A 25,821-nucleotide genomic window follows, 5' to 3' on the forward strand; every position below is an offset into this window, starting at 1 on the left:
TGCCACATGGTGACGTGCCACTCGCCCGGCGCTCGCCACGACAAAGTAATTTCCTCACTCATTTTCTAAGCACTTTCTGGTGTTCTGTGGCCCGCTCGGCTCGCCGTCATCCTGGCTTTTATTTATCTGCTGGTGTGAAACGAGAATTGTTTGGCTTGATGTCGATACCAATGAAGACCGTTATGCGCTCGAACGCGTGGCGATGACGAAGCGCTACATCTTCCCCTGCATGTCGCAAACTCGACCAGTATCATTGCTATGTCCCTGAATGGCATCGGTGTCAGTCTACAAACTCGTCAACGGCTTCATATAAAAACGATCACTCGCCGTGTCCTGTCCCAAATGCTTCCCGGGCTTGTCACCTTTCGCATTATCGATTTCCTCCCGTCTATAGAGACTGCATCCAGGCCGAGCTGTCTTCTTTTCCTTGGGTGCTGTGGAGAGCCTTCCTCTTGAAGGCTCCAGCATATTGGAATATCCGTCGTGGTGTCGGGTCGAGGACGTCGGTGCCATATGGCCATGATAGACCGCCGGAATAGAACGAGGTCCACATTGGCGTTCGATAGCGTTTCTGGTGGGAGTCAAAGCTTGGTGGAAAGGGACGGTGGATTATGGATGAGGGACGGTGCGTAAGTGATCAATACTACGATATCATTTATAAAGATGACTGAACTCACTGCAGCGTCATCACTGCCTTTCCTTTCATTCGTTTCTTTCTTCACCTGAAAGCGCCTTTCATATGTTCTTCCCGCTCACGTTGTCGTCCCTGTGGATCGTCGCTACAGCAGGACGTGACCTTCGATGACACTCTGCTTCAGATATGGCAAGATGAGCACACGTTCGCAGATACGAGCTGGGCCAGATTACTCACGAAATAACCTGCAGCCTTCTGTGACAGGTTCTTCACTCGCGGAGGCAGTTCAAAGAACCTCTCGGCCACCAACGAAAGCATCGTATCCAGAGTGCTGAAAGACGACCTTGACGCGAGTGGCCTATCTTGATTCGACATTTTGTGTGTTCTATTGTCGCATAAAGCATAGCGGGCTGGCCACTATCGTGAATCTCGCAAGATGCGGCGTGCCGGACAAGACCACTACACGAAGGTATTGTCAAAAACACGTCATTTGCGATTGTCATATCCAGACACTGAAGGACGACCTTAACGTCAGTGGCCTTCTCGGTCCGTCATCCTTGGCGTTTCCGTGTCGCAGCAAGGCACGGCGTATTGGCCGTTACTGTGAATTGCGCAACGTGTGGCGCGCAGAACAAGACCTTTACTGGAATAAATTGTCAGAAACGCGTCATTTGCGATTGTTCACGACTTTCCTATAACAAGCGCTTCTCCATGCAACAAGATCGAGCTGGTCTGTGCTTGTATGCTGGTGGTCGTGGAAGGAGAGTTGGAGGGAAAGGACAAGACACGAGTGGACGCTCACACGCACAGGCGTCTACACGTCTGTGGCGGAAGTGCCACTCAATGCTTCAGTTGTTGATTGGCTGCGCTGTTGTGCGGATCCTCTCTTGGTCTCAAGGCTCTTCTTTGCGCAAAGATGGAGAATAGAGTACGATCAGTGAGTGCGTACAAGCTATCGACACAGGACGTAGTTGAATATGATGCTTATAGCTCCACCGGTCATCGCCTCATCACCATATATCTTACACCTCATCACGCCGGTTTGCCCAAGCATATACATAGCACAAACATTCCTCACACCTTCACGTAATCCATCCGTTCAATGCCCTCTCTTCCGCCTTGGGAGTCCGCGACGCCGCATTACTAACGGTCTACTCTTCCACGGCGCCGCCAGCGAGCACGCAGAAGCCGAAGGGTGTGCTTGACCCATGCTTCTTCCGATACGAGGAGGAGAGACAACGTTGCATGTCTTCCTCCGAGCAGCATGCTATCTCGACCCAGTCGTTTTGGGGCGTCTTGCCATCATCAGCGGCGTCGTTGGGAGTCCACCCTTGCCACCAAGGCTCACGTCGGACGAGGGCGGTGAAGAACTCGCACCAGAGCCTGTACTTCCCATGTGGTCTCCCACAGAGGTCGCAAGAGGGGTGCTCGATCCTGCGGACGACTTGCGATTTCTCAATGCATCAACTCTAATCCTATAACGCGGCAAATCGGTGTGCTCACCATTTGCGAGGCCAAAGATGCGTCCATCGGCCATTTCTTAAACATGTCCAGAGCCAAGCCCCTTCCCCACTCGCATTCGAGAACGCTGTCGTTCTCTTCTTGCAAGAATGATACTGTCGACTCTGCGGCGGAGGCGGTCGGTGTGCCTTGCTCCGACGATTGGAATGCGCGGAGGAGGGCCCCCACACTCCGAAAAAGAGAGAAAAAATCACAGAAGAAAAAGAGGCGCCAAAACGGCGCACAACACAAAACCCACACACACCACACTCACACACTCCCCGCCGCTCCCCCCCCCCAAAAACCGCCCCCGACACAACATCCCACAGCACAGGCGCGAGAGCGGGCACATACCACAAGAAAAAACACGGGAGATATAGAGAGAGAGCGAGAATATAGAGGGGAGAGAAAACAGGTTGACACGCGCAAGAGCACACAAAAGACACACACCGGTGTCCCCCCCCCGCGCGAAAAAACGTTGACATGCACAGACACCGACACGGTCTCCGACATCCAAGGGCCCCCGACCGCCGACAGCCACCATAAAGCCCAGGCCCAAGGATGAAGGACGACGGGAGACGCGAGCAACAGCCAAAAGATACAACACCTAACCGAGACGCGAGGCGCGAGGAAGAATCAAAAAGCCAAGAGAAATACGAAAGCCACCAACGACAAAAGCGATCAGAGGTCCCATGCGGAGGACAAAGCAGAACCCCCATGTAACCAAAAACAACGAAGAAAAAGGAAAAAAGGCAAAAGCGAGCAGCGGACGGCGCAAGCAAGAGGGAAAAAGAGCCAAAGGCAACGAACCACAAATAACCAGCGATAACGGGAGCCAACGCGATGGATCGCGAAGGGCGACAAATGAAGACCAACGAACGGCCAAACAGAGGCAAAGAAAGAGCAACATGCACTGCAAGGAAAGGAGAGCACACGAAACCATGAAAAAGCATACATGGAAATGAATCGAAAAGACACAGCAGCAGAAACCAAACCAAGTCAAACACAACGCGAACCAATAAGCACCGGGAAGCCCCAGACCACAGAACAGCCCCGAACCACGAAAGGAAGAGAAATGAAAATATACCCAAAAACGCAACAAAACACAAAACAACAAGCAACGAAACGACAGAAAACAAGACAAAACAAAAACCAAAGAAATACCCAAAGCAACACAGCATCAACATACAACCTACACACAGCCGACACCCTGCAGCGCACTGAATCCCACTAAGGTCTCACACCAGTCCACCCCAAGAACGCCCCCGAACGCCCCCCACGACCCCCCACCAACACAAGGACATACAAGGACATAGATGACGATACATCACGCTAGACCAAACTCGACACTAAAAGCCCGAAGAACGAACGGAACACGAAAGCTGACCTTAGCCCGCAGCCCAAGCCGCATGAACATGGTCCCGAACAACAGAGCAGAGAACCCACCATGAAGGCAACCCAGAAAGAAACAAAAACCCAAAGAACACCGCAGAGCCAAGCGAAAAACCGATAGAGACAAGCAAAAGCCCAAAGGCAAGTCAAACCCAAAAGCGCCACACCAGCACGACACGCGCATGAGGGGCGCGATAAAAGCACGATAGAACAACCCAACCGCAGAACAGCTGTCTGGAACAACTAGGTGAAATCCCCCCACCAAAACAACATCAGACCGAACGCAAGAAATAATAAAAAAGACAATAACAACAGACCAAAGAGGCCGAGAGCAACAACCCGAAGAGTTCGAAAGCAGACGCAGACTCAGCCGCCCTGACCGAGACCCACCATCACCAGCCACAGCCACACGGCCAAATCACCACCGCCCACCAACACGAACTAACCACCACCAACAAATTCCCACAATCATCTCCCGAACAGGGGCCCGCGTGCAGCGCCACCATCCGAGCGCCAACATCCTGGCTGCTACAGAACGACAAATGACGAACCAGAAATGACGGGGCCGAAGAACAACACCGACGAAGACAAGACGGGGCGAGAACAAAGCCCGACGAAGAACCACAACGAAGCCCGACATCTCCAAAACACGACCAAAAACATGACCAGGATCATTAAAAACATCATGAAAAACACCGAATTAGCCGACGAATTCGCAAAAACACTAACACAAAAAACAACGCACAAAAGCCTCCCACAAACGCCACCCACAGCATAATAGCGGGCGCCCCCCCTATAGAGACACCATACACACCGAACCAAAATCCTTTTCCCCCTGTGCTATGCAGAGCCTTTCTATTGGCAGCCCCAGCTTATTGGAATGCCTATCGCGATACCAGGCTGTGGAGGTCGGTGCCATATGGCCATGATAGACCGCCGGTGCAGAATGAGATCTACGTTGCCGTGCGGCAGCGTTTCGGGAAGAATCAAAGCTTGATGGAAGGGGACAGAATGGTATGGATGAGGGATGGGGGTGCATACCTACATTGAGCAACGTAAGTAATTGAAACTAGACATCGTCGATAATTTGACTGAACCGACATGTATCGTCATCACTACCTTTCCTTCCATTCATCTCGTTCTTTACTTGAAAGTTCATTTCGCGAATTCTTCCGGGCGCTGGCTTACGTTGTCATCCCTGTAGATTATTACTATAGCAGGAGATGGCCTCTAGCGACACCATGTTTCGCATATGGTAAGAACAACAGACATCCACGGATCTGATTTTCGGCAAATCACTCACGAACCAGCATTCACTTGCTGTGACAGGCTTTCTGCTCGCGGAGGCATCTCAAGCACACCTGTCGGCCCACAACGGAAGCATCATATCCAGAGGGCTGAAGGACAACCTTGACGCCAGTGGCCTTGCTGCATCGGCATCCTATGCGTTCTATTGTCGCAACAAGGCATAGTGGGCTGGCCACTATTGTGGATCTCGCAAGGTGTGGCGCGCCGAACAAGACCACTCCACGAAAAGATTGTCAAAAATCGCGTCAATCGCGACTTTTCACGACTTACCTATGCCGAGCCCTCCTCCATACAACAAGATCGAGTTGGTTTGTGCTTGTATGCTGGTGGTCATGGAAAGCGAGTTGGAGGAGGGAAGGAGGAAGACACGAGTGGACGCTCACGCGCACAGGCGTCTACACGTCTGTGGCGGAAGTGCCACTCAGTGCTGCAGTCGTTGATTGGCTGCGCTATTGCGCAGGATCTTTGCTAATCTCAAAGCTATCTTTTGCACAAGATGATACAGAATAAAGTGTGATCAGTGAGTGTTTACGGCCTCTCGACAAAGGATGTAGTAGAATATGATATTCGTAGTTCCACAGGTCATCGGTCTCATCGCCACGTATCTTACACCTCATCGCATCGGTTTGTTCAAGCATATATATTCCACTACATTCCCTACACCTTCACCTGATCCATCCGTTAAACGCTCCCTCGTCCGCCTTGGGAGTCCGCGACGGCGCATCAACGGTGGTCTACTCGTCCGTAGCGCCGCCAGCGAGCACGCAGAAAGCGACGGGTATGCTTGATCCGTGCTTCTTCCGGTACGAGTACGAAAGGCAGCGTTGCATGTCTTCCTCCGAACAACATGCTATCTCCACCAAGTCGTGTTGGGGCGCCTTGCCGTCATCGGTGGTGTCGTTGCGGAACTCGGCTTCGCCAGCGAGGCTTATGTCGGACGCGGGCACGGAAGAACTCCCGCTAGAGTCTGTGTTTCTTGTGTGGTCTTCTGTAGAGTCAGCAAGACCGGCACTCGATCCTGCGGCTGACTGTAGATTTGTCAGATGCGTCAACTACAACCATCTGATACAAGGGATCGGCATGTTCACCATTTTGGAGGCCGCAGATATCGTCCTCGATTCTTTTTGAAGCAGTTCAGAGGCCAGAACGCTTGCCCACTCGTATTCGAGGATCCCATTATTTGACTTTCTCACTAGCGACACCATCGATCCTGCTGCGGAAGCTATCGGCGTGCCGTGCCCTGACGACTGGAATGCGCGGAGGAGGGGGCCTCCAGTCTGCGAAAGAGGGATGAGGAACGGCAGAGTACGAACAGGGTCGTCAGGTTTGCTTACCATCCAACCCTCATCCTCCGCATTCTCACACTCTCCACTGCTGCCCTTCCCCTCAAACTGGTCCTCCGACGCCATCTCCCAGGGCAGTGGCGGGAGCTGAATCAGATGCCATGATCAATGATGGTGGATTTATGGAGAGATTGCGATTATATAGTGGTGAGTGAACAGGTTTTGACGGACACGATGGCAGGCAACTGACTCACCGGTTTGTCCCTTCCGCTCGTTAAAATTTGTCCACTCGCAGTGACCGTGACCTTGTCTGCAACACTCCTCGTCGCCTTGGCTGCGATGGCCTCCATGTATATTCGGGCCCATTCTGGAGGATCGTGATCGACTGGCTGGACAGGCGGCATCTGCTTGCTCGTGTTTTTGGCCGAGATGCGAGGCTTTTTGAAGAATCCAAGAGCCATAGGAAATTCTGCAGCGACGAAGGCGATGAGCGTTCCGATGTGGTTTGCTAAGGAGAAGCCTCCTTTACCTCTATGCAACTTAGAAAACGGAAGAGGTGCAGTAGTCGGCGAAGTCGGAGGCGGTCGTCGTGGTCAAGAGGTAAATCGCGCGAGTGGCAAGCGACCATCGATAGCGAGCGCTTATTGGATTGATCGCTGAGGGTGACGAGTGGCGACCAATGAATGTGCCCTCTCGGGCATTGGGATGGCAGTACGAAATTTTGCTGCACAGTGAGTACAGTGTACTCTGCAAATGTGTTCATTAGTATTTATGGAATCATTCCTACAAGGTATTACACTCGGAGCCAAATCTAGGTACTCCGTGATGGTTTGCGTAATCATTTACAATTTCACGACCCACCTCCTTGCGGGAACTATCATTTGCAAGATTCCTTACCACCCCCTTCCGCGAGCAGAATCCTGCCGCCAATCTGTGCGCTGGTTGCAAACGAAAGCACTATCTGGCGCGCGATTTGCGGTGCGCCTATAGCCGGTGCTTTTGCGCCTCAGAGCGTATGCCGCAGACAGGCTGGCATATACCTCCCGCTCCTGCTGGCCACTGGCAGTAGCTTGGAATGTATCCCTTGATAGCCCCGCTGTATCCTGGCCCAACTTGTCGGCATGCATCCTTTCTACGATGGCCCCTCCGCAGACAGCATCATAGCCTACCTCATCGACGTCTACGACACGTTTCGCGCTACTGGTGTGCAGGACATCCGCCGAAGTGGGCAATGTCATGATGGGGGATCCATTGTCTGCACGGTCTCCGGCAGCAGCGAACAGCTGACCCTAGCAATTTGTGCATTCGTAAACAACATTGCACACGTATGCTTTAGAAAGGATCCGACATTTACCGGTTGGTCGAGCATCACTGCCCTGATTGGCAGTCTCTGTAGGCTCGAGGTGGTCGTGCTCTTTGGTTCTTCCTTTGTCTTGTCAAGGCCTTCCACCACCAGGAGCGACGGAATCGAGCTTGGCCCTGATATCAGCCGGCCTTCGTGTCCTGAGAGGAGCCCTGAAGAAAGATCTCCTTCACACTGCGGCCATGGTGAGCATATACTGTGTTCACTGATCCTTGAGGTCTGGCTCACTAAGTTGGCCAGGTACACTTCGTGCTCCTGGTCTTCCTGTCTGAAATCGGCTTGTAACGGGCTTTTCAGGAGCGGTGTGGAGCCCACACGCTGGGACTGTGATATTCGATGGCCGATAGATCAACCATCGACGCGAACAGGGCGCGAATAGAAAAGAAGCGTTGTGATGTGCCGGTGAGTGCGCAGTCCTTGATGGGTTGCTGGCTGGCTTACGCACCTGTTGGTCTGGTTCTGGCTGTGCACAGGTGTTTTCAGCAGCCCTCGGCTTGCGGAAAGGCGTTCGTCGACGCTTATAATAGCTCTTTGAAAGCTTAGGGTGTGGCACAATTATCATCACCATGTAAGGAATCTTGCGCCTAACGATTGCGTGGATTCTCTTGATGAACGACGGCACCACGGTCTTGTGCGCTGTAGTCAGCGACTCCCTTGATAGCTGGGCGATTCCACTATTCGTGCGTACCATGGTGCGCTTGTACTGTGTCAAGACAGTTGATCTAGAAGTGGGGAGTGGTTGTTGGTGAGAATCAACAAGACTGGACGCCGCCGCGTCAAGTACTTCGAGTATGGGCGCTAATGGAGTGGCTCGAAAGCCACTGACTGGGAGCTAGTCAAGAGATGCTTTGCAAAGCCTGGGGTTTCAATATTCGGAAATTTACCTGTCTTGCCCTTGCCTTACGAAAGTGAAAGTTCGCCCCCAATATGGCGACAAAATCGGCTTATCAGCTCGCGCATACTGTGAGTAGAATTCATGCACAAAGATGAGATTACTAACGTTGAACACGTTACATAAGTTGAGCCCGCGAAACTGTTATAAACCTCTCCAACATCATTCATGCCTCAGTCTCATGGGATGATAGTCTTCTGCGCTTGACGCCGGTTGGTCTCGATGTCCTCCCGCGTGGCCGGAGGGACCGCACCATCCTCGTCTCTTTTCCTATGACCTGCGCATATCATGGTTAGGAAGCAATTACGCTTCTTCTCGGTTTGCGCCTACAGTTGCGGCGACGAGACTCAAGGTGAAGGGGTCGCAGTTGATCTTGGTACTTTGGAAAATGGAAAGAAAGAGAGAAGGAGCGAGCCGCTGCTTGCGGAGGCAGGCACGTCTATGATAGATAGCACCTTTCAGCGGTCACCAATCGTTGACCAGCTATGCTGTTGTGCAGAATCCCTGTTGGCCCATTGATGATCCTCTGCATGAAGATTGCTCAAATCGCAAGTATGCCTTACTCGTCAATCAATTCCATAGTCAAGTGAGCCTTCCTTTCGTAGCTCCAAAAGCCACCATCTGATTGCTTCTATCTCACATGTTTTGTATCACTCTCACCTTGCAGTATAATTAGCAACTCATTCCGCAGCTCAAGCGTTCTCGTCTGTCTGTCCCACAAATCTGATTCTATGCGTCAACAGCCGCCTGCACGTCTATAATAGCACCGGCCAATATATGGTATCCGAATCGCGTGCCAAAACCACCCTTTCGTCGGTACGAATAGGAGAGACAGCGTTGTTTGTCTTCCTTCGCGCAACACATGGTCCTGGTCTCGAGCGGTTCACATATGGGCGCCTTGGAGCCATCGTCTGCGTCACTGACGGTATCAACGTTGCAGTGGAGATTCATTTCGGAAACGAATAATGAGGATTCCGCGCTGTGGCCCTCGGTCGTTCTGCGGTCATCCGCTGAAACAATAAGGCCCAAACTCTGCACGGAAGATGACTAGAGCCCCTCAACAGTCTCAGCGCCGGCCATCTTGCGCAGGAGATGTATCCTTACCATGTGGGAGACCAATGACGCTGTTCTCATCCGTTTGTCGAGCAGTCCCGGCGTCAACGCACTTGCCCATTCATATGCGAGAACAGTCTTGTGCTGTTCAAGCAAGAGCGATGTGGTTGAACCTGCCGCAGACGCTGTCGGTGTGCCATTTACTGACGATTGAAATGCCCCGAGAAGAGGACCTCCAGTCTTCTAGCAAGTGATAAGGAACAGCAGATGCAAGTTCAACAGAGATTTGCTCACTACCCAGTATGCACTCTCTCCATTGTCGAATACTGTACTATCACCCTCCACCTCGATCACAACCTCGGGAATCGCCTCTGAGGGCAATGACGGGAGCTGATGGATATGGCAGTCACAAGCGGGGGAACAGATCCATAAGATATCACGATCATATATTGGTGAGTGCACTGATTATGACGGAAGAATAGATATATGGTTAACTCACCGGCTTGTCCTGCCTTCCCGTCATTTTTTGTGCTCTCACAGAAGCTTTGCCTGCTTTTGCTTGCTTCTGCTGCTTGTAAAAGCTATCCATGACTTGTCGCCCCAGTCGTTTGACGGGGAATTTCTGGACTCCCTTGTCTTTGAGTGAGCCGCGAGACTTCGTTCACAGCGAGGTGCTAGATTTGATCGACTGTGCTACCCGAGCAATACTCGCGCAGCGGCATTTATACGGACTGAGGAATGGCTGTGTTGCTGGCGGACGGAGGCGTGTTTTGGTCGTGGTCGAGAAGCAAGCTGCACGAGCGAGAAGCCTGGTGGGCGTTTACTGAGTTATGCCTCATGTCCGGTGAGATTAGTGGGTCACGGGCAATTAGTGCATTTTCTCAGGGAGATAAGGAATTGTAGCGTAGCTACTGACGCAGTGTGAGTGAAAAGTTGATCACGCATTCGTTGATGAAAGTTTATAGATACTGAACGACAATATTAGGCGCATCGATCGAGAAAGAAGCTAATGCATTCTTTCCCATCTCACAAAATGGACGATCTCAAAACAATAAGTAATCCGGGTCTTTAGCCACCATGTGATCTCCATTCAACAAATAGCGAATGCTTTGCTGGCGTACCTTCTGCGGATAGAATGACAACTCCGGGTTGCAGACCTTTGTGCCACATGCGTTGTTAGCGTGAAGTGCGACGTTATGAGCACAATCAGACACCTCGTAGACAGCCCGCTCGTACGTTGTGTTATGAGACTTGTTCTTGAGGTCCTCCATCGCTAACTCTACTGCACAAAGGATGGTCGACTTGTGATGTCTCGTTCAAGTTGTAACAGATATAGGAACATGCAGTTATGCAGATGAATCCGTTGTCACATACGGATCTATTCTTTCACGATTCTACCGCATCCGCTCTTTCTCCCTCAGCCGACTTTGATGGCCCCTCTCGGTATCGAGGTGGACATTACATCCCAGATGTATGCAAGAAATCCATCCGCGCGGGATCGACTAGCACTACCACTGGCGATGGTACCGCATAAGCCATGGCTCGTACCTCAATACGTTCGTGCACTTCACGATGGATGGGGTTCTCTGCATGCGGTACCGGAGTTCTTAGCACGAGGCCTCCATGATTGGAAGCTGGAACCGCTCCGGCATACGCAGGAAGAACATGATACAACTCGCGAGGTGGCCAGCGGATCGCGCTCATTGGCTGTATAGAAAAGCGTCAACTTCCGTCAAGCTCTGCAAATTCGGCTCCGCAAGATACGTACGACTGACATGGCGACCCTAAATCCAGTCCGTATCCCGTCCTCGCTCTCCTGCCACTCCCAATTTCCTGGTGTGTCCTCTGGCAATGGCGCTGGTGGTGGAAGTGGACGTCCATTACGCAGCCTTCGCATCCTGTCCACTGACGGCAGGTGCTCCTGAAGAAATTCACCTTCGATCTACAACCCCTGTAAGTATGAGCTATAGAGCATCCATATCAATGCTCACCGCAAAGTAACTCCCAGTTTCGCTGTGGTCAAGACTTCCTTGTCCGAAGTCAGAAGAATGATTACCTCTGGATGCCGCCAGTCGAGCCCGTTGTTCAGATTGAACTCCATTCTTCCCTCCACTGCTCTCAGCGGCCTATTCGAGACATAGTGAGTGCATACAATTTGACGAGCGTGCCGATTAGCTGGCTTACTGCATTATCGATGCTGATCGTCTGTTTGTATGTACTTGCAGGGCGGGCAGACTCGTTTTGATCATGTTCAATTTCTCGGCTGCTGTGCGTCAATGTTGTGGCATCAGTCTGCGTGTAAATGAGCCGCTTGATGGTGGCCATGATCTCTTCGAGAGTCATGGTGTCGTGAAGGGTGAAGATCCTAGAGTGATGAAGACCTTGGTGTGTATAGCTGCAGCTAGATTACAGCGATTACTCACTGATGTTGTCTAGTGATGATGGGCAGGGGTTATATGGTGCAGCTCAACGGAAGGGGTGATGCGCGCCACAAGCAGGCGCGGTTGAGCACGCTTTCAAGCCATTTTCCTCCTCGGGCGCCTAATCACCGTGGCAGGCTCCAAATTTAGTCTCCGCGGCACCAGCCCACGTCCACTGCTTCATCATGTCACAACATCGTACATCCACCGTGAACTGCGTAACCTGTCGGACAAAATGTATGAGAGTATGCTCAGAACGATACGAGTGAGGTAAGATGATGTGTGTGGTCCTGAGGTGTGTACGTTATAGAGGTCGTTATGCGGCTGCTTGAATATCTGGCAGCTAGTCACTTCCTTCATCTCAAAAACGCATTAAGATGCCTTGGCAAAATTTACGGAGCGCGACCAATGCAGTGAGCCCGTTGCTCATTGAAGTCTAATGACTTCCTGAACTAATGAGTGTTACAAAGGACGGGATCGAATCACTCCATCGTGTCGCCGTTTTTGCCACTTGCTTATTAACGAGGCTCACTTCAGTCTCCCTGTACAATGCACTTCCCACGGAGCGCGATTCTGCTTCAAGTCGACAGCTGCTCTCTGGTTCTCTCAAGACGTCACAGGCGCGTATTGTATGTTTGATACAGTGCGAAGATCCAACAAATTCGAAACTGAGTCATCAGCCTAGACTCATCGACTATCATGGCGCACTTCCAACAAAGCCAATGGATCGACCGGCTATCACGCCTTCAATGTGACCCTGAAAAACCCGTCCGATCACCTGCAAGGACTTCGCTGCAGAGCATCACCATCCGTAATTGAACCGAGGTCGCAGTTTTTACTCGCTGGCTCCGTGTCTCCGAATTTACAACACGTGAAGCTTGACTTGACGACCAGGATTTCCTCGATGACTTGCACGGATTGTTCCCCTTACTCGAAGAGGTCTATCTGCGGATGCATTTCATGCTCTTAAGTATGACCGCAGTGCGATAGCAAGAACGTTGCGAACTCTACCCCAAAGTCAGCACCTATAGATCCCAGATGTGAAATGTACCTGCGCTGGATACACCACAAGATTCACACAAGCCATCACAATATCCGCCATTTTAAAGTGGTCTTTCGTAGGAAAGCTTACTCTGGATATCACCGAATACTTGTTGACTGTGTTCTATACCCCACGCTTGACGATATCCGGGATGGGACCTCTATATGGCTTCCTCATACAATAAATGCATGGTCTGCTCACATCATCGACATCCTGCGCTGTAGGTTCTCGAGCTTACAATGAGGGCCTGCCTCTGGACCATGCACAATTCTTCACAATATTCGTACTCTCCCAGATCGTGATATTAATGGTCACAATGAGTACTGGCAAGTTTGCTAATATTCACGAATAACGCTGCGACACGGATAGAGCTTCCGATGCTCCCATTCTGCACGCACTGCGTGCTCTGGTTCTGTAATGGTCCGCGGAGAACCCATATCGTACTACTCCTCGTGCAGCGGGTATCACATTGGCGGAACTCCATATTCGCAACTATCTGCCACCGATAGCCTTCAAAACTTGTCTACTAGAGAGCGTTTGGTGCATTTCATGTATCTCTTCTACGATGTATAATCTACGGGTAGGTATAGTTAGTTATAGTTAGAACTGTGCGTGGCAGAAAACTCAGTGATCGGTTGAATACTGATAACTATTCTGATGAACCGCGATTGAGGTCGTACTACCGTAGTACTGAAACACTGCGTCAAACCTATAAGTGCTATATAGTACTCTCCTCAACTTTGCGGTGCCATGCCACCACTCGCCAGCCCACCGTTCACGCGAAAATGCAGTGCATCTTGGCATAAGTCGTTCGTTCCGCGGATTTCTCAGAAGGCTCCAGTGTTTGCAGAGTATTCATTAGTACACTGAAATCTAAATACGGCATAGAGAAGTTGCACGAGAAAGTTGAAGCATCTGCTGGTCGCAACCTACGAGTCCCGGCGGTGACAGACGTCGATATAGTAGTACTAGCCGGTGCCTCCGAGTCGGTGGCGCCGTCAATATCAATCAGTGATCGCAGTAGCTTTGCCACAACTCTTACGTCTGGGCCGAGCTGTGTTCTCGCTCGCGCAAAGAAGTAGTGAATTCTCTTACACATGATCTTCGTGAATTACCGACTTGTGGGCAGAAAGAAGATTTATCGTAAAACTTGGCGGTGGCTCCGCTGTGGCCCGGCCGGCAACCAGGCTTGTGATTGGCCGCCGACACGGCGCGCCGCTCAGCACCAGTATTGATTTTGGTAATTCTTGCCTCATTCTTTGAGCATCTTCTCGCAACGCGTAGCCAGAGCGGTAAACTTCGTTCTATTTCAATATGTCCCGGGATGCAAGGGCAGAGATGCTGTAGTCCTGATTCACTTTGACGAAAACTCGTTCGTTCCTGATGACTAGGCTCATAAATCAGCCTTCGTACAGGAAGACAGTCGTTCCTTATACCTGATGATGCGGCAGCGTCAAAACGCTAAGTGATTTCTCATCTGAATGCTGTGAACTAGACGAGCTATTACACCCTCTAAGCACCAACAGAGGTTTCGATTGCCGCTGCTGGCTTCATATTAATCCATAGCGATCAATACTCCCAGAAGCGCCTTCAGGTCGACCATTTTGCTCTCCACCAGCTAAATCTCGCCATAAACAGGCTCAATGGAGACCAAGTCGTCTTGCTCTCGTTTGTGGGTTCCACCATTTGAGCAAGAATGCCATGAGGTTACAGAGGGTTACAGGGACAAAGGGCTAGGGATGTGTTCTATACGGAATGTGTGAGTGCATACGCCGAAGGACTTCGCATGAACTGACCACGTAGTCACCGCTGTGTCTCTGTCATCCTTTTTTTTTTTTTGCCTCGAACCTGCAACGCACGCCCTATATCACTGCTTCTCTTTGATGCGCCGATGATCTCTGCTTTCCCTTTCGATCCATGTCTTGCTGCTCGTGGGCTTCGTGGCCTGTATACATCATGGTAAGCACACGTCATGCACAGGGACGACGTTCATGAAGGCTGATTTATGGGTCAGCGTCGGCTTGATGTCATCGGTCCGCGCACATGAGGCACATACGTTGAATATCCACCTGTCGCAAATCCACCTTGGTAAGACACGTAGGAGAGGTTCTACATTATTAACCTTCTTGAGTGGTTTCCATGTTGCACTTCGGTACGGATAGGGATCCACCTGTTGGCAAACCAACGATATTGATGCAAGATGTGGTGCGCGGAGTAACGAGACTGTCAATGAACAGATCGTTGGGGGCGCATGAAATCTTTTTTTATTCTTTCATAGGTGGGAATGCCGCTTTTATTGGAAAACCTGGAGAGCTAGATGGAACGGAGAGTAGCAGGCATCAGTCGGCGCCACATGGACAGGCCCTGATAGGACTGTGGCTCAAGTGCCACGGAATGGCCATCAATCAATCATTGATCGCGGCGATGTGAAGCGAACACAGTGATTCCGAGACAGCGGCATGAGAAAGGACCAAAATACAAGTCGTGAGTACATATATTCCGTCGATCGAAACTGCTCTTGAAAAAATCTTCACATGTCTAATGCTACCATCTCATCGTCCCACATCTTACAGCCTTGAGTACTGGCACATCCACATTGTCATCCCTCAACCCAATCTTGCTGCGATCTCAGCATTCCACTCTTTCTCAGTCTCCTTTCTCCCGACCTGGTACACTCAACCCGACGTCAACTATTACCCGTGTGTCCGCTTTGGCAACCAGCATGTTGGGACCATCAAACCCTCCTGGAATTGTGTCTGCCTCTATACGCGGGGGAGATGACGCGGTTCCTGTCCCAATTTCTATAACCCGAGATCTCGTGTGGTTCACTTGGGAGCGCCTTGGAGGGATTACCGGCATCGCGATGGGCGTCGCATACATCTGCGAGGATGAACTCGGACTGGGATGATGAAGGTCCCTCAATGGAGCTTTCCATTGCTTTGTGATCTTCCGTTGAGTTTGCTCCGATAATAGGCGGCAGCCAGGCCAGCCAACGTGCATCAGGCAACCCTGGAGTCGTTGCACTCTCTGGATCGTGCTGCAGTCTCAACAGCGATGCAGTCGATCCTGCCTCAGACGCTGTTGGTGTATCGTAGAGCGAGGATTGAAATGCGTTATGGAGAAGAGCTTCTGTCTGCGAAGAAGGGATGAGGGCCCACAAGGGAATAATGATCAAATCATACTCGCATCGTCCTCGTGCTCTCCGCCATCACCTTCGACCTCAGAGGTTTCTTCTGGGATACTCTCCGTGGGCAGTGGCGGTAGCTGATGAATGTGTCGCCAGGTGTCACAGTGGCGGATCAACGGCGGGATTGTGATGATACGTTGGTAAGTGCACAGGCCATGACGGCATGCAGGCAGGCAGTTGACTCACCGGCTTTTCCCTCCCGGACGCCATGGTTTGTGCATTTGCAGTAGTTTTTCTCGCTACTGCCTGTCTTTGCGCTCTAGAACCTCCCGCAAAACTATGCCCTGGTTGGATGAGGGGTACGTGTGGCATATTTTTACCTTTGGCTGTGGCGTAAGCCCTCTTACTAGATCCGGGCGTCATATGAAGATATGAATACTTCCAGCAAAAGGAAGAGGACGTAATTCCGACACGGTGTGTAGCGCAGGTTCAAGCAATGGCTATATCGCCGTGCGTAAGTACAAGGCGATACGGGTCCAAGGGTGCTGAGGAGGAGCGATAAAGGAGCTTACAAGCAAATCACGCGAATGGCAACCCAGTGGCGGGCGAGATAAAGAAGCGAGACAGTCTAGTCGTCAAGACTACAATAGTCGCTTCGTCGATGCCTCTGCAGTCTCGCAGAGGGTTTGAGAGATGTGTGCTTGGATGGCTTGCGTCCGATATGGATTATGGGGAACGGGGATCGTGTTTGAGAAGGGAGAAGGTGTGGTGGTCAGGGCTTATATGCTCGGGCTGTTCTTGCGGCTGTGCAAGTGGTGGCCACCGACCGTTGATCTGCCTCTGCTATTGTGCGCGGCCCAAAACAACGCCCAAACCATTCATGCAATCCATAAGGAGAAGTATAACGTGAGTTCCTTCTTGTCCACCAGACCATGACTGTAGTTGACGATCCTCGCTCATGCCTTATGAATCACGTCATAGCGCCACATACTCTACGGCCTGCTGCCTCTGGATCCTTCTACCAAGGTGCCCTAGCAATCAGCCCGACCGTTCAAGCATCTTTGTTCGTTCTCATGCATGAAGCGGGAATGTGCTCCTGTGCCAACATTCGTCTGAGTACTCATTTGCCACGCGCCAGCTTAGAGGTGGCGAACGTCGCTTTCGATACCTCCACAGGAATACGGGAAGATTAATTCATGTGGTCTCTCCTGAAGCAACATCTGGTGCAGCTTGGGTCTACCGTTAGTGGCGTTGCCGGAGATGCGGTTTTCATTTCTGCTAATGAGGGTACAATATAGCGTAGCGATTCCTGCTCTGGATTGGGTGAATGCTTGGTTAGGCTTCGTGGCGTGAAAGGCCGGAACTTGGCGAGACGGAAGATCCGCTGCTCGCATACCCTTCGGTGCGTTTGCATCACATCAAGACACGTTTTCGACGTCTTATCACTAAAGCAAGTCTCCCTCAAGCAGGTGCTGAACCAACTTTGATGTGTCGCCTGTCAGACTCGGAAGTGTCCTCCACATCGCGTACTGAGAAGCGACATATGGAATAGGCGCATTTCGCAGACGACATATCGTGTTTAAGAAAATCGAATGCTCCCAGAAGTTGTGCTCCTAGTTGCTAATCTGGAGCGAAGTGCGAATTTTGAGAAGACAGGCCGAACGCTACACGAAATGATCCGGAGTACTGAAGGGCTGAGTTCGAGCTTTACCGTGCGTAACTGCTCTCCTTGTGCAAGCACAGACATGCAATGGACCTTACGGCACACAAGAGAAGTCGTGAGGATGTCGCGGTGATCAAGAGGCAACTTGTGCGACAATGAGCCACCATCAATGACGGGAATTACAGGTTCAATGCTGTCGCATGTACGCTTCCGCGGATGGAACGACGAGGTCGCTCGGCAATATATTGCATTCAAACAGAACTCTAGCGAAGAGGAATTACAATTCTGGTGCGACAATCCTTGCAATGAACTATCTCGCCAATTGTTCTGGACGGCACGTGCGCAGGTACTCCATCCGACTTGGATCGAGTAACATATCCAGAGACAGCTGCGCTACCTGCATCCCACCCTCTCTCCCAGCACGCCCGTGCATTTGCTGATTGTCGGTGGAAGCCCCCAGGATTACCCCAAACCTCAGCTGGAAGCTATCTTGGCGAGCAGCCAGGGCTTCCTGACCATGTCGGAACGTCTCTTGGAGTGTTTGGGGTGGCGAGTAGGGACCCCGAGGATTATTGCTGGAGGTAAGACGGACACTGCTCATCGGCTGGGTGCAAAAGCGTTAGGCTGTCAATCAAACGACTGGGATATTGCACGAAACTCACGATGGACACGGCAACCCTGAAGCCTATGATTACTCTGTTACCTATTTGTTGCCACTCCCACGCCCCGGGAGTATTAGCCGGCAGCGGCCTCGGTGGCGGAAGTGGTCTCCCGTTTTCGAGGTCACGCAGTTCATAGATCTGTGGCATGGTCCCTCCAACGAGATCTCCTGCTCTCTGAGGACAGTGTAAGTCGATGGTGTGAATATCTGTGTTATTGTCCATGCTCACCGCGAAGTAGAGATGGTCTCCAGTTTCATCACTGCCTGTCTCTGTCGCCCGACTCACTTCGGAATCGTGTCATGAAGTCGATATGATTGGAGTGGTCAGTGGCAACGTGTTGATCCCCTTCATCTGTCGCTACCGGACGAGTCGTACCATGGAAAGCACAGTGGACAATGGTGGACGCAATTCTGAACACCTTGGGCACCATGGTGAGGTCGCGAGAGACAATAGGGATGAAGAAGATCCACGGGGGAGAACAAGCTCAATCGGCGTGTGCGGACCAGGAAGAGCGAGGTGACACTCATATACGCCACGACGGAGACGAAAACGTATCCTCTGGTGCGTGGAACTCGTGGACGCCAAGGCGGAAGAACGAGGAGTGGCAACGCGTTCAGCCACTCGGTACTAGGGAGCTAAGCCGCTTCGGGTAGCTACGAATCCGGTCCCCGCGGCGTCGAGGGTATTGTCATTCCGGGTGGATATATCGCTCTTGGTGGTACACCTCCACCTCGTCTCACTAGTCCTACGGACTGAGGGAACCTAAGGATCGCTCTACCCAGCCACTCGCGCCAGGGATTGGATGTGGTACGTCATGAATCGCAACAAGGAAGCAGTAATGGCTGCCTTTGAACAAATTTTCTACGTCGAGGTCGTCGAGATGCACTGGCGACAGTCCCGTCGCTGCGCTCAGGCAGAAACCCGAAAAGAATTAACAGTTTAGTCAATATGGCGTTCGACGCATCCTCCGCTTTTCCTCAAAGTTGACAATGATTCTCGGATTCATGGTTACCTCACAAGTGCTGTTCGTCGAGCTTGTCGTCTAATGAGAGTAGTGGAGATTCATATCAATATATTTGATGAACTACAATCAATTCATCCTTGGGTACACCGCTCGCAAATTGGCTCCCAATTCCATATCGATTTCTAGCTGAGCTCATGCTCATTTGGCATCCAAATTTACCTTCTCTTCTTCGACATGATCTTGATGCCGAGGTTACATCGTTATCACACGTCTGTCAAGTGCAGAGAGACAGACAAACCGCAGTAGTGATTTACATACATTTGAATTATAATGTTACTTTGTGATTTTTGATTGTGTGCACATTAGAGAGCTCCCTGCAAATACTGATGGTCAACGTTTGGTGGCGAAGACGAGGAATCTCACATCCGTACTTCGAGTGAAGTAGTATTCTGTTAACGATTACGAAGAAACTGTGAGTCTGTGCCGTAAGAGAGTGACAGTGTAACATGTATGATTCCTCACCAATCTCATCTTCATGTTTACTTTCTGGCCTCGCCACGTTCACAACGGATATTGCACTGAAACTTCATCTTCGAGGTCCGTAGATGAACTAGACAAAGCCACAATTGGAACATCACTACCTGATTGGCCGCCACAATTCGCAACTCTGCACGCAGAACAAGATTGACGCTCACGCTATCGTCGTGGACCTGAGTCTCTCGCTTGCTCGCCGCTTGCTCTGCTGTTGCTGTTGCAATGGACATCCGTCATTCCGACATTTTGAGATGACGAAGTTCAAGAAACCACCGATATAAGAATGCCGTCGAAACAGTGCTCCAGCTGCAACGCCGACACGGACATTCTCTCTTGGTAGTCCTTCCTTGTATGCAAGTTGTGTTCGAAGTTGAACGTAAGCCAACAGCTTTTCTGCATCTTGCGTGTCGCATATATTCATCACGTAGATCTAATTGCCGATCGTCTTTCCTTGCTTTCGCTAGCAACCGCTCGGCCCCGCTGGACAAGTCGTCTGATCGAGAGCAATCGCAGCTCATAACGCCTCATCTTCCATTCTCCTCTGCGGTGGACCAGCAAGACGTATGTATCGCGCGACCATGCATTTAGATCAAGGCATGTGGAGCATTGGGCACGGTTCGACATTGGTGCGTGCGGGCACTGGTAGAGCTGGAGATGGGGCGTAGTTGGGTTGGAAAGCTGGGAACTTCTTGGTTCTGCGGTTCGTAACATGATGCATTCGCCTTCGAGGAACAGCGCGAGACGCATGTTCAAGAACTTCATGGCATAGCCTGTGGACATGAATTAACCAATTGTTCGCGGCATAAGAAAGCATAGTTCGCTCGACTTCGTCTTCCTACAAATGTGGTGAATGGGCAGTTTGTCAATCTCCGGTTCAATTCGTCCTTATCTGGGTGGCATCGTACGGCTGCGGATTCTTCAAGGCGATCCGGCCGATTTCTGTCTGAATTGCATAGTATCCAATACAGGTGCGTGTTATCCCATCGCCGTGCCCAGAGCCGATAGTTCATACATTGGCTGCAGTTCTGCCAATACCATCGGGCATTAGCGACTCAATGGTTTTGCACGACTCGTCATCCGACCATACGTATGTACCATCCTTCCCCACCTATGTCTGCCTCGTTGTCTCTAACACATTTTCGTAGGGCTTCTCAGTTGAATTCGAATGGTAGTCACAGGGCTGGTGACATCCATGTACACTGCTATCCCATTCGACATCTAAGTGGCATGGAGAATATCGCCGCTGTGTTCACGACGGCACACTCACCTGCCATTCGATTTCGACCACCTTGAGTCCACCATCTTGTGTGGATCATATTGTGCCTGAGGATACTACCAGGTCTTGGCTTCGTCGGTTGTGTGGTAGTTGCAAAGTCAGGGCTTAGATCGGCCATGGCGGCAGACTTTTGGAGCTGTTGGACGCGGAAGAGAAGACCGCATGGAAACAAGTCAGCGCTCTTCTACACGGTCATAGACAGCCCACTTACTGGACTTAATGTTTCAGGTTGCACGGCACAGAGTGGGTTGAGCTGAAAAGTTGGAAAGGGGGCGCAGCTCGGGTGAACCAGAATGGCACGCCGCGGTTCGGGCGCTTGCGTCAACGCCCCGCTTGTGCTATTTGCTTACGGAACCCGGCCATCGCGCGATATGGTCTTATTGTTCGAAAACCTAGAATAAATGAAAATGGTACGCTGTACATTTCTGAGCGAGACTTGAAGCTGAATACTTTCTCTCACACAGGCTCGCTACCTACTACATCATGTCCTCCTCTGCGTGTGCCCCTTCCCCTGATCTCCTGCTCATTGCAATTCTACGACACGAAAGCCGTTCTTACTTACTCCACGCCTTGTATCAACCTCCGTGCATTAGTCAGCCACCCCGCTGCCCTCAGCTTCGACGACGTCCGCGCAGACATCCTTCGCCTCTCCCTCCGAAGCCTCATTCAGAATCTCCTCCAGTCGGACCAATGACTCCATTGCCAACTCCATCAGCTCGAAGTCTATCCTATCTAGATGATTGTTGCGAGGCGGCATCGAGGGTGACTGGACCAGCGAGGAGGAGGAGAGCTGAGAGGGAATGGCCAAGTTGCGATGGCCGCCCTCGAATGCAACCTCGTGATAGTTGTGCTGCTCGTTGTTCTGCCTGTTCCTCGCTCTCATTGGAAACTCCGGCGAACTTGACGAGGCGACTTGAGAGGTGGACGCCCACTGAGAATTGGGCCAGCCGGAGTCACAGAGATGTCCGCCATAGCCGTGCTCCCATTCGGCGGATGGCGTGTCGGTATCGACAGTACCCCACTCCTACAAGTGTAGGTGAGCCATCATTGTCTGGCTCGCACGACAACGCCACTCACCGATTCTGACATGATCCCAGATTCTGCCATGCTCATCTCAGCGACCTCCTCCCATTGAATCACGCCCGTCTTGAGCTTGTACTCAAGATCAAGCGCATCCGCCATCGTTTGCTCTTTCTTTAGCTGGCGCAAGATCTCGAAAGGCGGCGGGTGGATCTTGACGTCCTTGCCTTCCACCTGGTGCGATGTTAGTAGCTCGAAAGTCAATGCTCAGACGTGGTCGAGCTCACCATGCAGTAGAAGCTAGGGCCATTGTCCTCGCGATTTATGTCCATAGTGCAGCCCACTTCGTGCTGTCTGTGCTGCGAGCGGAAGTTCTGCTGTGTCGGCGACAAAATGGACAACCGAGGCGATTCACGGTGAGTACACAGACTGATACGGGCCTGGCTAGCTCACTCACCAAGCCAACATTCATTTCCGATACGTCCGTATTTGTTTGTGTACTCTCAAGAGTGACGATGTCATACGACAAAGGAGTCACTTGATGGCCGCAGATAGCCTCCGACAGCTCCGGACGCGGCTGTATTATGACCAAAATATAAGGCAGTTTCTTCTTAAATGCCTTTCCGATCCTTTTGAAGAATGCGAACGCCATTGTCGACGTGTCGATGGGGAGTAGCGACAAGCAGAAGACAAACACGAAGGAGTCACAAGGGGACAGTCACGGTGTTAAGAACGCGTAGAGAGACGTGGCAATGCGCAGTAAGTAATTCTCTGTGCGTTTATCGAGGCGTTTGGGGATGCTGGGACCCTGGTCGTGGTTGGGGAAGAAGCGTGTAGCGAGTGGCCAAAGCGACGCGGTTGACTTTAATACAGGCGCCTATGTAGACGCTCGCATGTTTCCGGTCCAAGCCCTCTCGCGGAGTTGTATTCGCGGCATCCTCGTGTATCTTTGGCCAACGCCACAGTGGATCTGTGGTAATTCCTCATCAGATTTGATTATTCATGCGGCCGGTGAGTTGCATGCATTCATTTCTTTGCATCTTGTTGTTATGAAATGGCTTATTGTGGCTGTCCAGACTAGAATATGCTCTATTTTTTTTTCAATGGCCTCATAAACAACGGGTAGCAGTTTACATTTCCAATGCGTGCCGTGTCAACTGTTCGTGATTCGGTTCATACCTCGAAATCAGGGCTTACAGTGCTTATGACTGCATTGTACATCTTTTACCCCCAACCAGACGATAAATGTATGACAAACGGATGTTCGACGGTGTTTACAAATTTGCCGGAATGGGATCATTGGTAGCAAGGATCGCTGCCGTACGTCTGGGGGAAGCGTTCGCGCCACAAATACTGCCCGTTCTGCATTAATTCAGCTTACGAACAAATTTACTGAAGAGGGCTTTCGGTTTATACATACAATCGTTCATTACGGTACCTCTGGAAACCAAGGCGTATGAGCTCCATCTGCGTCCTTCAAGCCCAGTCCTATCCTCTTGAAATCCTCCAGCGACTGCGCTTCATACTTCGTTGCACAGTGACGCCACCCATAACACTGCTCCATCAAACTCTCACCTCCTGGGTCAATGGCTTGTCCGCGCTTACTGCCTGGTCTGTTGCTTCAGCAGGTCCGTTGTAGAATGCCCTCACGGTGGCTTCATGACGCTCATTTTCTGACAGTCTCTTCCATCTTTGAACCGCATGTCGGTGCAGGTGAAGATCCGAGTGAAGATATGCCAGTATTGGGGACGGCTTGTATTTGCAGGTTGGGAAGACGCTCGCGCGAGTAGTCTCTGAGCCTTTCGTTTGCCCCTCGGCCTTCCTGCCGGCGATCTGTCTCGCGTAGCTGGCACTTGCACGGACCCGAGAGAACTCAGACCAGTCGATGTCTGCGGCCGATTGGAGCAACCATACGGCTGTATGATGAGCAATGCCGGTGGACTCGTCGTTATCTGCATGTGTCGCCTTCTTCACGTCTCGAATGAGCATTCTACATGCATTCGATCGCTCTGTCTGATCAGGCACGGAATATGCCGACTATACATTGCATAAATAATACCCATTGCGGTGAGTGGGCAATCTGGCAGCTGATCTTTCACTGTGTGCTCACATTCATATTGGCTAAACCTCTCTGTCCAGGAGACTTCCTCAGGTTGGTAGCTGTCGGGTCAGCGAGAATCTCTGTCACGGAACGAGGTGGAGGATTTCGTTGCATCTGCCTGCGGTCAGTCCGACGTAGACTATTAATTCTGCATATTCACTTACGACACGTTCGTTCCCATGCAGAGCATCCCCTCTCACCTGCCCAATCGATCTTGGCAATTCGCCTCCACGAATGAGGCACCTGTTTGCGGCGGGGTGGTGGTGGTGAGCTGTGGTCCTAGATGACGATGCATCCCATCTGCCTGTGATGGCTCCCAATCGAGGAATCTTGACGACACATGGTGAGCACAGACAACTTTACAACTGAGAGTTGGTTTGCTGACTTACCTGATGACCATTCTTGGCTGTAACGTTGTGTGTGCTCTTGTAGATTTTCTCGGACATGATCTCTCGAGTGGTAGCATTGGAAGGGTGGCCATCGCTTTGCATACTGCGCATCCGGTCTGACATTCCTCCGATCCATTCGGCCTTATAAAGACTGAGAGCTGCCCAAGGGTGAGATGTTGTGCGATTATATGTAGAGCGAAGGCGCGGAGGCCCGTTGTACGCCACATGTTGGAGTTTAGACAAAAGTCTTATGGAATCAGCGTCAGTTCGAAAATATTGGGACGTGTTCGTCCCTCTCCCCGCAGCTTGGGAATCGTGGAGAGGCCTCACGAGAGCATTGGCGGGGCGAGATTGCGGGGTCATACCGAGCGCCACGATCGAGGGTGTGGACAAAGGCATAAATGTGCCACTGCTACTCTGTTGTCGGTGAGCAAGTGGAGCTTTCGTATATGGACGTTGAATGTTTGACATGTATTCCACCGTGTCTTGATAGCAGAACTACAGTGTATGAAGGGAGAAGGGAGAGTTGAAGGGAGGGGATGAAGAGAGCGCGAACGCGGAGCGCGGTTCGAATGTGAGCGCTTATTTGCCCGTGGCTTGCGTAGCCCGGATTGGCTAGCGTGCGCGTGGCGAGTGAGACAGTGGAACTCGTGTTCAAACAAAGGCGAGACTCAGATAAGTCATCCTACCCTATTCTATACCTGAACGTGCCGTGGGGATGTGATCTTGGTCTCCAAGCTCTTCTATCGTTTTTCCTTTGGGTCGGTGTCACCATGTACGCCACAGCAGAGATAAAAACGTGTTTTCTGGTGCATCTGAACTCTTTACAAATGCCACGCTGCAAGAGCACGGAGTGGCAGCATGATGTTCAGCCACTCGGTAGTTGGGCACTAAGCTGCTGTGGGTGGCTACGAATTCGGTCTCCGTGACTGCGAGCCACTCGTGAAGGGCACATCTCTTGCCATGGTCTACTCGTGCCTCATCTACACGAGCCGTACGAGCTGAGGGAGCGTACAGAGTGCTCTTCCTCGTGACTTGTGCGTCCAGATGGGTAAATTATTCTGTCAATCGCGACGAGGAAACAGTAACGGCTGCGTTGAAATAGATTGCCGATGTTTTGTACGTGTAATTCATCTAGAAGACCTAGACAATTTTCAATTGCTGGTGCCAGGCAGAAATCATGAGAGATGACAGCTCA

The 25,821-nt window shown here is 51.3% G+C and overlaps 12 protein-coding genes across 12 annotated transcripts; 6 read left to right on the top strand and 6 right to left on the bottom strand.

Annotated features, from left to right (window-relative positions):
* Positions 1-1,785: 1,785 nt before the first annotated feature.
* LAESUDRAFT_761208 (uncharacterized protein) lies at positions 1,786-2,171 on the bottom strand (the record flags this gene model as incomplete). Its single annotated transcript, XM_040912879.1, has 2 exons — positions 1,786-2,078; positions 2,138-2,171. 2 exons carry the CDS (start codon positions 2,169-2,171, stop codon positions 1,786-1,788), a joined length of 327 nt encoding a protein of 108 aa, XP_040762115.1.
* A 2,676-nt stretch (positions 2,172-4,847) lies between these two features.
* Positions 4,848-5,506, top strand: LAESUDRAFT_307291 (uncharacterized protein). The gene is made up of 2 exons (XM_040901929.1): positions 4,848-5,354; positions 5,408-5,506. Exon 1 carries the CDS (start codon positions 4,970-4,972, stop codon positions 5,342-5,344), a length of 375 nt encoding a protein of 124 aa, XP_040762116.1. The 5' UTR covers positions 4,848-4,969; the 3' UTR covers positions 5,345-5,354; positions 5,408-5,506.
* A 499-nt stretch (positions 5,507-6,005) lies between these two features.
* LAESUDRAFT_728224 (uncharacterized protein) lies at positions 6,006-7,022 on the bottom strand. Its single transcript, XM_040909394.1, has 3 exons — positions 6,908-7,022; positions 6,413-6,848; positions 6,006-6,324 (listed from the first exon to the last, which is right to left on the bottom strand). Exons 2-3 carry the CDS (start codon positions 6,576-6,578, stop codon positions 6,221-6,223), a joined length of 270 nt encoding a protein of 89 aa, XP_040762117.1. The 5' UTR covers positions 6,579-6,848; positions 6,908-7,022; the 3' UTR covers positions 6,006-6,220.
* On the bottom strand, positions 7,011-8,171 carry LAESUDRAFT_715659 (uncharacterized protein; the record flags this gene model as incomplete). The annotated part of the gene is made up of 4 exons (XM_040907169.1): positions 7,011-7,406; positions 7,472-7,654; positions 7,709-7,804; positions 7,926-8,171. 4 exons carry the CDS (start codon positions 8,169-8,171, stop codon positions 7,011-7,013), a joined length of 921 nt encoding a protein of 306 aa, XP_040762118.1.
* An 896-nt stretch (positions 8,172-9,067) lies between these two features.
* On the bottom strand, positions 9,068-10,174 carry LAESUDRAFT_728227 (uncharacterized protein). Its single transcript, XM_040909395.1, has 4 exons — positions 9,925-10,174; positions 9,720-9,815; positions 9,477-9,668; positions 9,068-9,419 (listed from the first exon to the last, which is right to left on the bottom strand). Exons 1-4 carry the CDS (start codon positions 10,012-10,014, stop codon positions 9,102-9,104), a joined length of 696 nt encoding a protein of 231 aa, XP_040762119.1. The 5' UTR covers positions 10,015-10,174; the 3' UTR covers positions 9,068-9,101.
* A 709-nt stretch (positions 10,175-10,883) lies between these two features.
* On the bottom strand, positions 10,884-11,768 carry LAESUDRAFT_761212 (uncharacterized protein; the record flags this gene model as incomplete). Its single annotated transcript, XM_040912880.1, has 4 exons — positions 10,884-11,132; positions 11,194-11,367; positions 11,417-11,551; positions 11,610-11,768. The coding sequence occupies 4 exons, from the start codon at positions 11,766-11,768 to the stop codon at positions 10,884-10,886; spliced, it is 717 nt and encodes a 238-aa protein (XP_040762120.1).
* Positions 11,769-12,082: 314 nt separating this feature from the next.
* LAESUDRAFT_307374 (uncharacterized protein) lies at positions 12,083-13,003 on the top strand. The gene is made up of 4 exons (XM_040901930.1): positions 12,083-12,140; positions 12,189-12,258; positions 12,316-12,474; positions 12,531-13,003. Exons 2-4 carry the CDS (start codon positions 12,223-12,225, stop codon positions 12,813-12,815), a joined length of 480 nt encoding a protein of 159 aa, XP_040762121.1. The 5' UTR covers positions 12,083-12,140; positions 12,189-12,222; the 3' UTR covers positions 12,816-13,003.
* Positions 13,004-16,707: 3,704 nt separating this feature from the next.
* On the top strand, positions 16,708-17,207 carry LAESUDRAFT_715661 (uncharacterized protein; the record flags this gene model as incomplete). Its single annotated transcript, XM_040907170.1, has 2 exons — positions 16,708-16,920; positions 16,944-17,207. 2 exons carry the CDS (start codon positions 16,708-16,710, stop codon positions 17,205-17,207), a joined length of 477 nt encoding a protein of 158 aa, XP_040762122.1.
* A 495-nt stretch (positions 17,208-17,702) lies between these two features.
* LAESUDRAFT_307437 (uncharacterized protein) lies at positions 17,703-18,182 on the top strand. The gene is made up of 2 exons (XM_040901931.1): positions 17,703-17,726; positions 17,786-18,182. Exon 2 carries the CDS (start codon positions 17,878-17,880, stop codon positions 18,115-18,117), a length of 240 nt encoding a protein of 79 aa, XP_040762123.1. The 5' UTR covers positions 17,703-17,726; positions 17,786-17,877; the 3' UTR covers positions 18,118-18,182.
* Positions 18,183-21,415: 3,233 nt separating this feature from the next.
* Positions 21,416-22,329, top strand: LAESUDRAFT_307662 (uncharacterized protein). The gene is made up of 3 exons (XM_040901933.1): positions 21,416-21,523; positions 21,578-22,145; positions 22,211-22,329. The coding sequence occupies exons 2-3, from the start codon at positions 21,597-21,599 to the stop codon at positions 22,262-22,264; spliced, it is 603 nt and encodes a 200-aa protein (XP_040762124.1). The 5' UTR covers positions 21,416-21,523; positions 21,578-21,596; the 3' UTR covers positions 22,265-22,329.
* Positions 22,330-23,200, top strand: LAESUDRAFT_307575 (uncharacterized protein). Its single transcript, XM_040901932.1, has 3 exons — positions 22,330-22,549; positions 22,642-22,892; positions 23,007-23,200. Exons 1-2 carry the CDS (start codon positions 22,376-22,378, stop codon positions 22,807-22,809), a joined length of 342 nt encoding a protein of 113 aa, XP_040762125.1. The 5' UTR covers positions 22,330-22,375; the 3' UTR covers positions 22,810-22,892; positions 23,007-23,200.
* A 362-nt stretch (positions 23,201-23,562) lies between these two features.
* Positions 23,563-24,715, bottom strand: LAESUDRAFT_715663 (uncharacterized protein; the record flags this gene model as incomplete). The annotated part of the gene is made up of 5 exons (XM_040907171.1): positions 23,563-23,646; positions 23,709-24,170; positions 24,244-24,352; positions 24,435-24,563; positions 24,624-24,715. The coding sequence occupies 5 exons, from the start codon at positions 24,713-24,715 to the stop codon at positions 23,563-23,565; spliced, it is 876 nt and encodes a 291-aa protein (XP_040762126.1).
* Between the last annotated feature and the right edge of the window lie 1,106 nt (positions 24,716-25,821).

Source organism: Laetiporus sulphureus (genome assembly GCF_001632365.1).
Source record: "Laetiporus sulphureus 93-53 unplaced genomic scaffold LAESUscaffold_33, whole genome shotgun sequence".
In the NCBI taxonomy this organism is placed as follows: Eukaryota; Fungi; Basidiomycota; class Agaricomycetes; order Polyporales; family Laetiporaceae; genus Laetiporus; species Laetiporus sulphureus.

What these genes read in the sequence shown, in the direction of transcription:
- LAESUDRAFT_307575 (XM_040901932.1), top strand. Translation starts at nt 22,376, where the DNA reads ATGTTAGTAGCTCGAAAGTCAATGCTCAGACGTGGTCGAGCTCACCAT. An exon ending in GACAACCGAGGCGATTCACG is followed by an intron (nt 22,550 to 22,641) that starts GTGAGTACACAG and finishes TGTACTCTCAAG; the next exon opens with AGTGACGATGTCATACGACA.
- LAESUDRAFT_728224 (XM_040909394.1), bottom strand. Translation starts at nt 6,578, where the DNA reads ATGGCTCTTGGATTCTTCAAAAAGCCTCGCATCTCGGCCAAAAACACG. An exon ending in TGCAGACAAGGTCACGGTCA is followed by an intron (nt 6,325 to 6,412) that starts CTGCGAGTGGAC and finishes CTGTTCACTCAC; the next exon opens with CACTATATAATCGCAATCTC.
- LAESUDRAFT_307662 (XM_040901933.1), top strand. Translation starts at nt 21,597, where the DNA reads ATGTCCTCCTCTGCGTGTGCCCCTTCCCCTGATCTCCTGCTCATTGCA. An exon ending in AGTACCCCACTCCTACAAGT is followed by an intron (nt 22,146 to 22,210) that starts GTAGGTGAGCCA and finishes ACATGATCCCAG; the next exon opens with ATTCTGCCATGCTCATCTCA.
- LAESUDRAFT_728227 (XM_040909395.1), bottom strand. Translation starts at nt 10,014, where the DNA reads ATGGATAGCTTTTACAAGCAGCAGAAGCAAGCAAAAGCAGGCAAAGCT. An exon ending in CGGGAAGGCAGGACAAGCCG is followed by an intron (nt 9,816 to 9,924) that starts GTGAGTTAACCA and finishes CATATCCATCAG; the next exon opens with CTCCCGTCATTGCCCTCAGA. An exon ending in CGTCATTGGTCTCCCACATG is followed by an intron (nt 9,420 to 9,476) that starts GTAAGGATACAT and finishes GAGGGGCTCTAG; the next exon opens with TCATCTTCCGTGCAGAGTTT.
- LAESUDRAFT_307291 (XM_040901929.1), top strand. Translation starts at nt 4,970, where the DNA reads ATGCGTTCTATTGTCGCAACAAGGCATAGTGGGCTGGCCACTATTGTG.
- LAESUDRAFT_307374 (XM_040901930.1), top strand. Translation starts at nt 12,223, where the DNA reads ATGCCTTGGCAAAATTTACGGAGCGCGACCAATGCA. An exon ending in TACGGAGCGCGACCAATGCA is followed by an intron (nt 12,259 to 12,315) that starts GTGAGCCCGTTG and finishes AGTGTTACAAAG; the next exon opens with GACGGGATCGAATCACTCCA. An exon ending in AGACGTCACAGGCGCGTATT is followed by an intron (nt 12,475 to 12,530) that starts GTATGTTTGATA and finishes TCATCAGCCTAG; the next exon opens with ACTCATCGACTATCATGGCG.
- LAESUDRAFT_307437 (XM_040901931.1), top strand. Translation starts at nt 17,878, where the DNA reads ATGTACGCTTCCGCGGATGGAACGACGAGGTCGCTCGGCAATATATTG.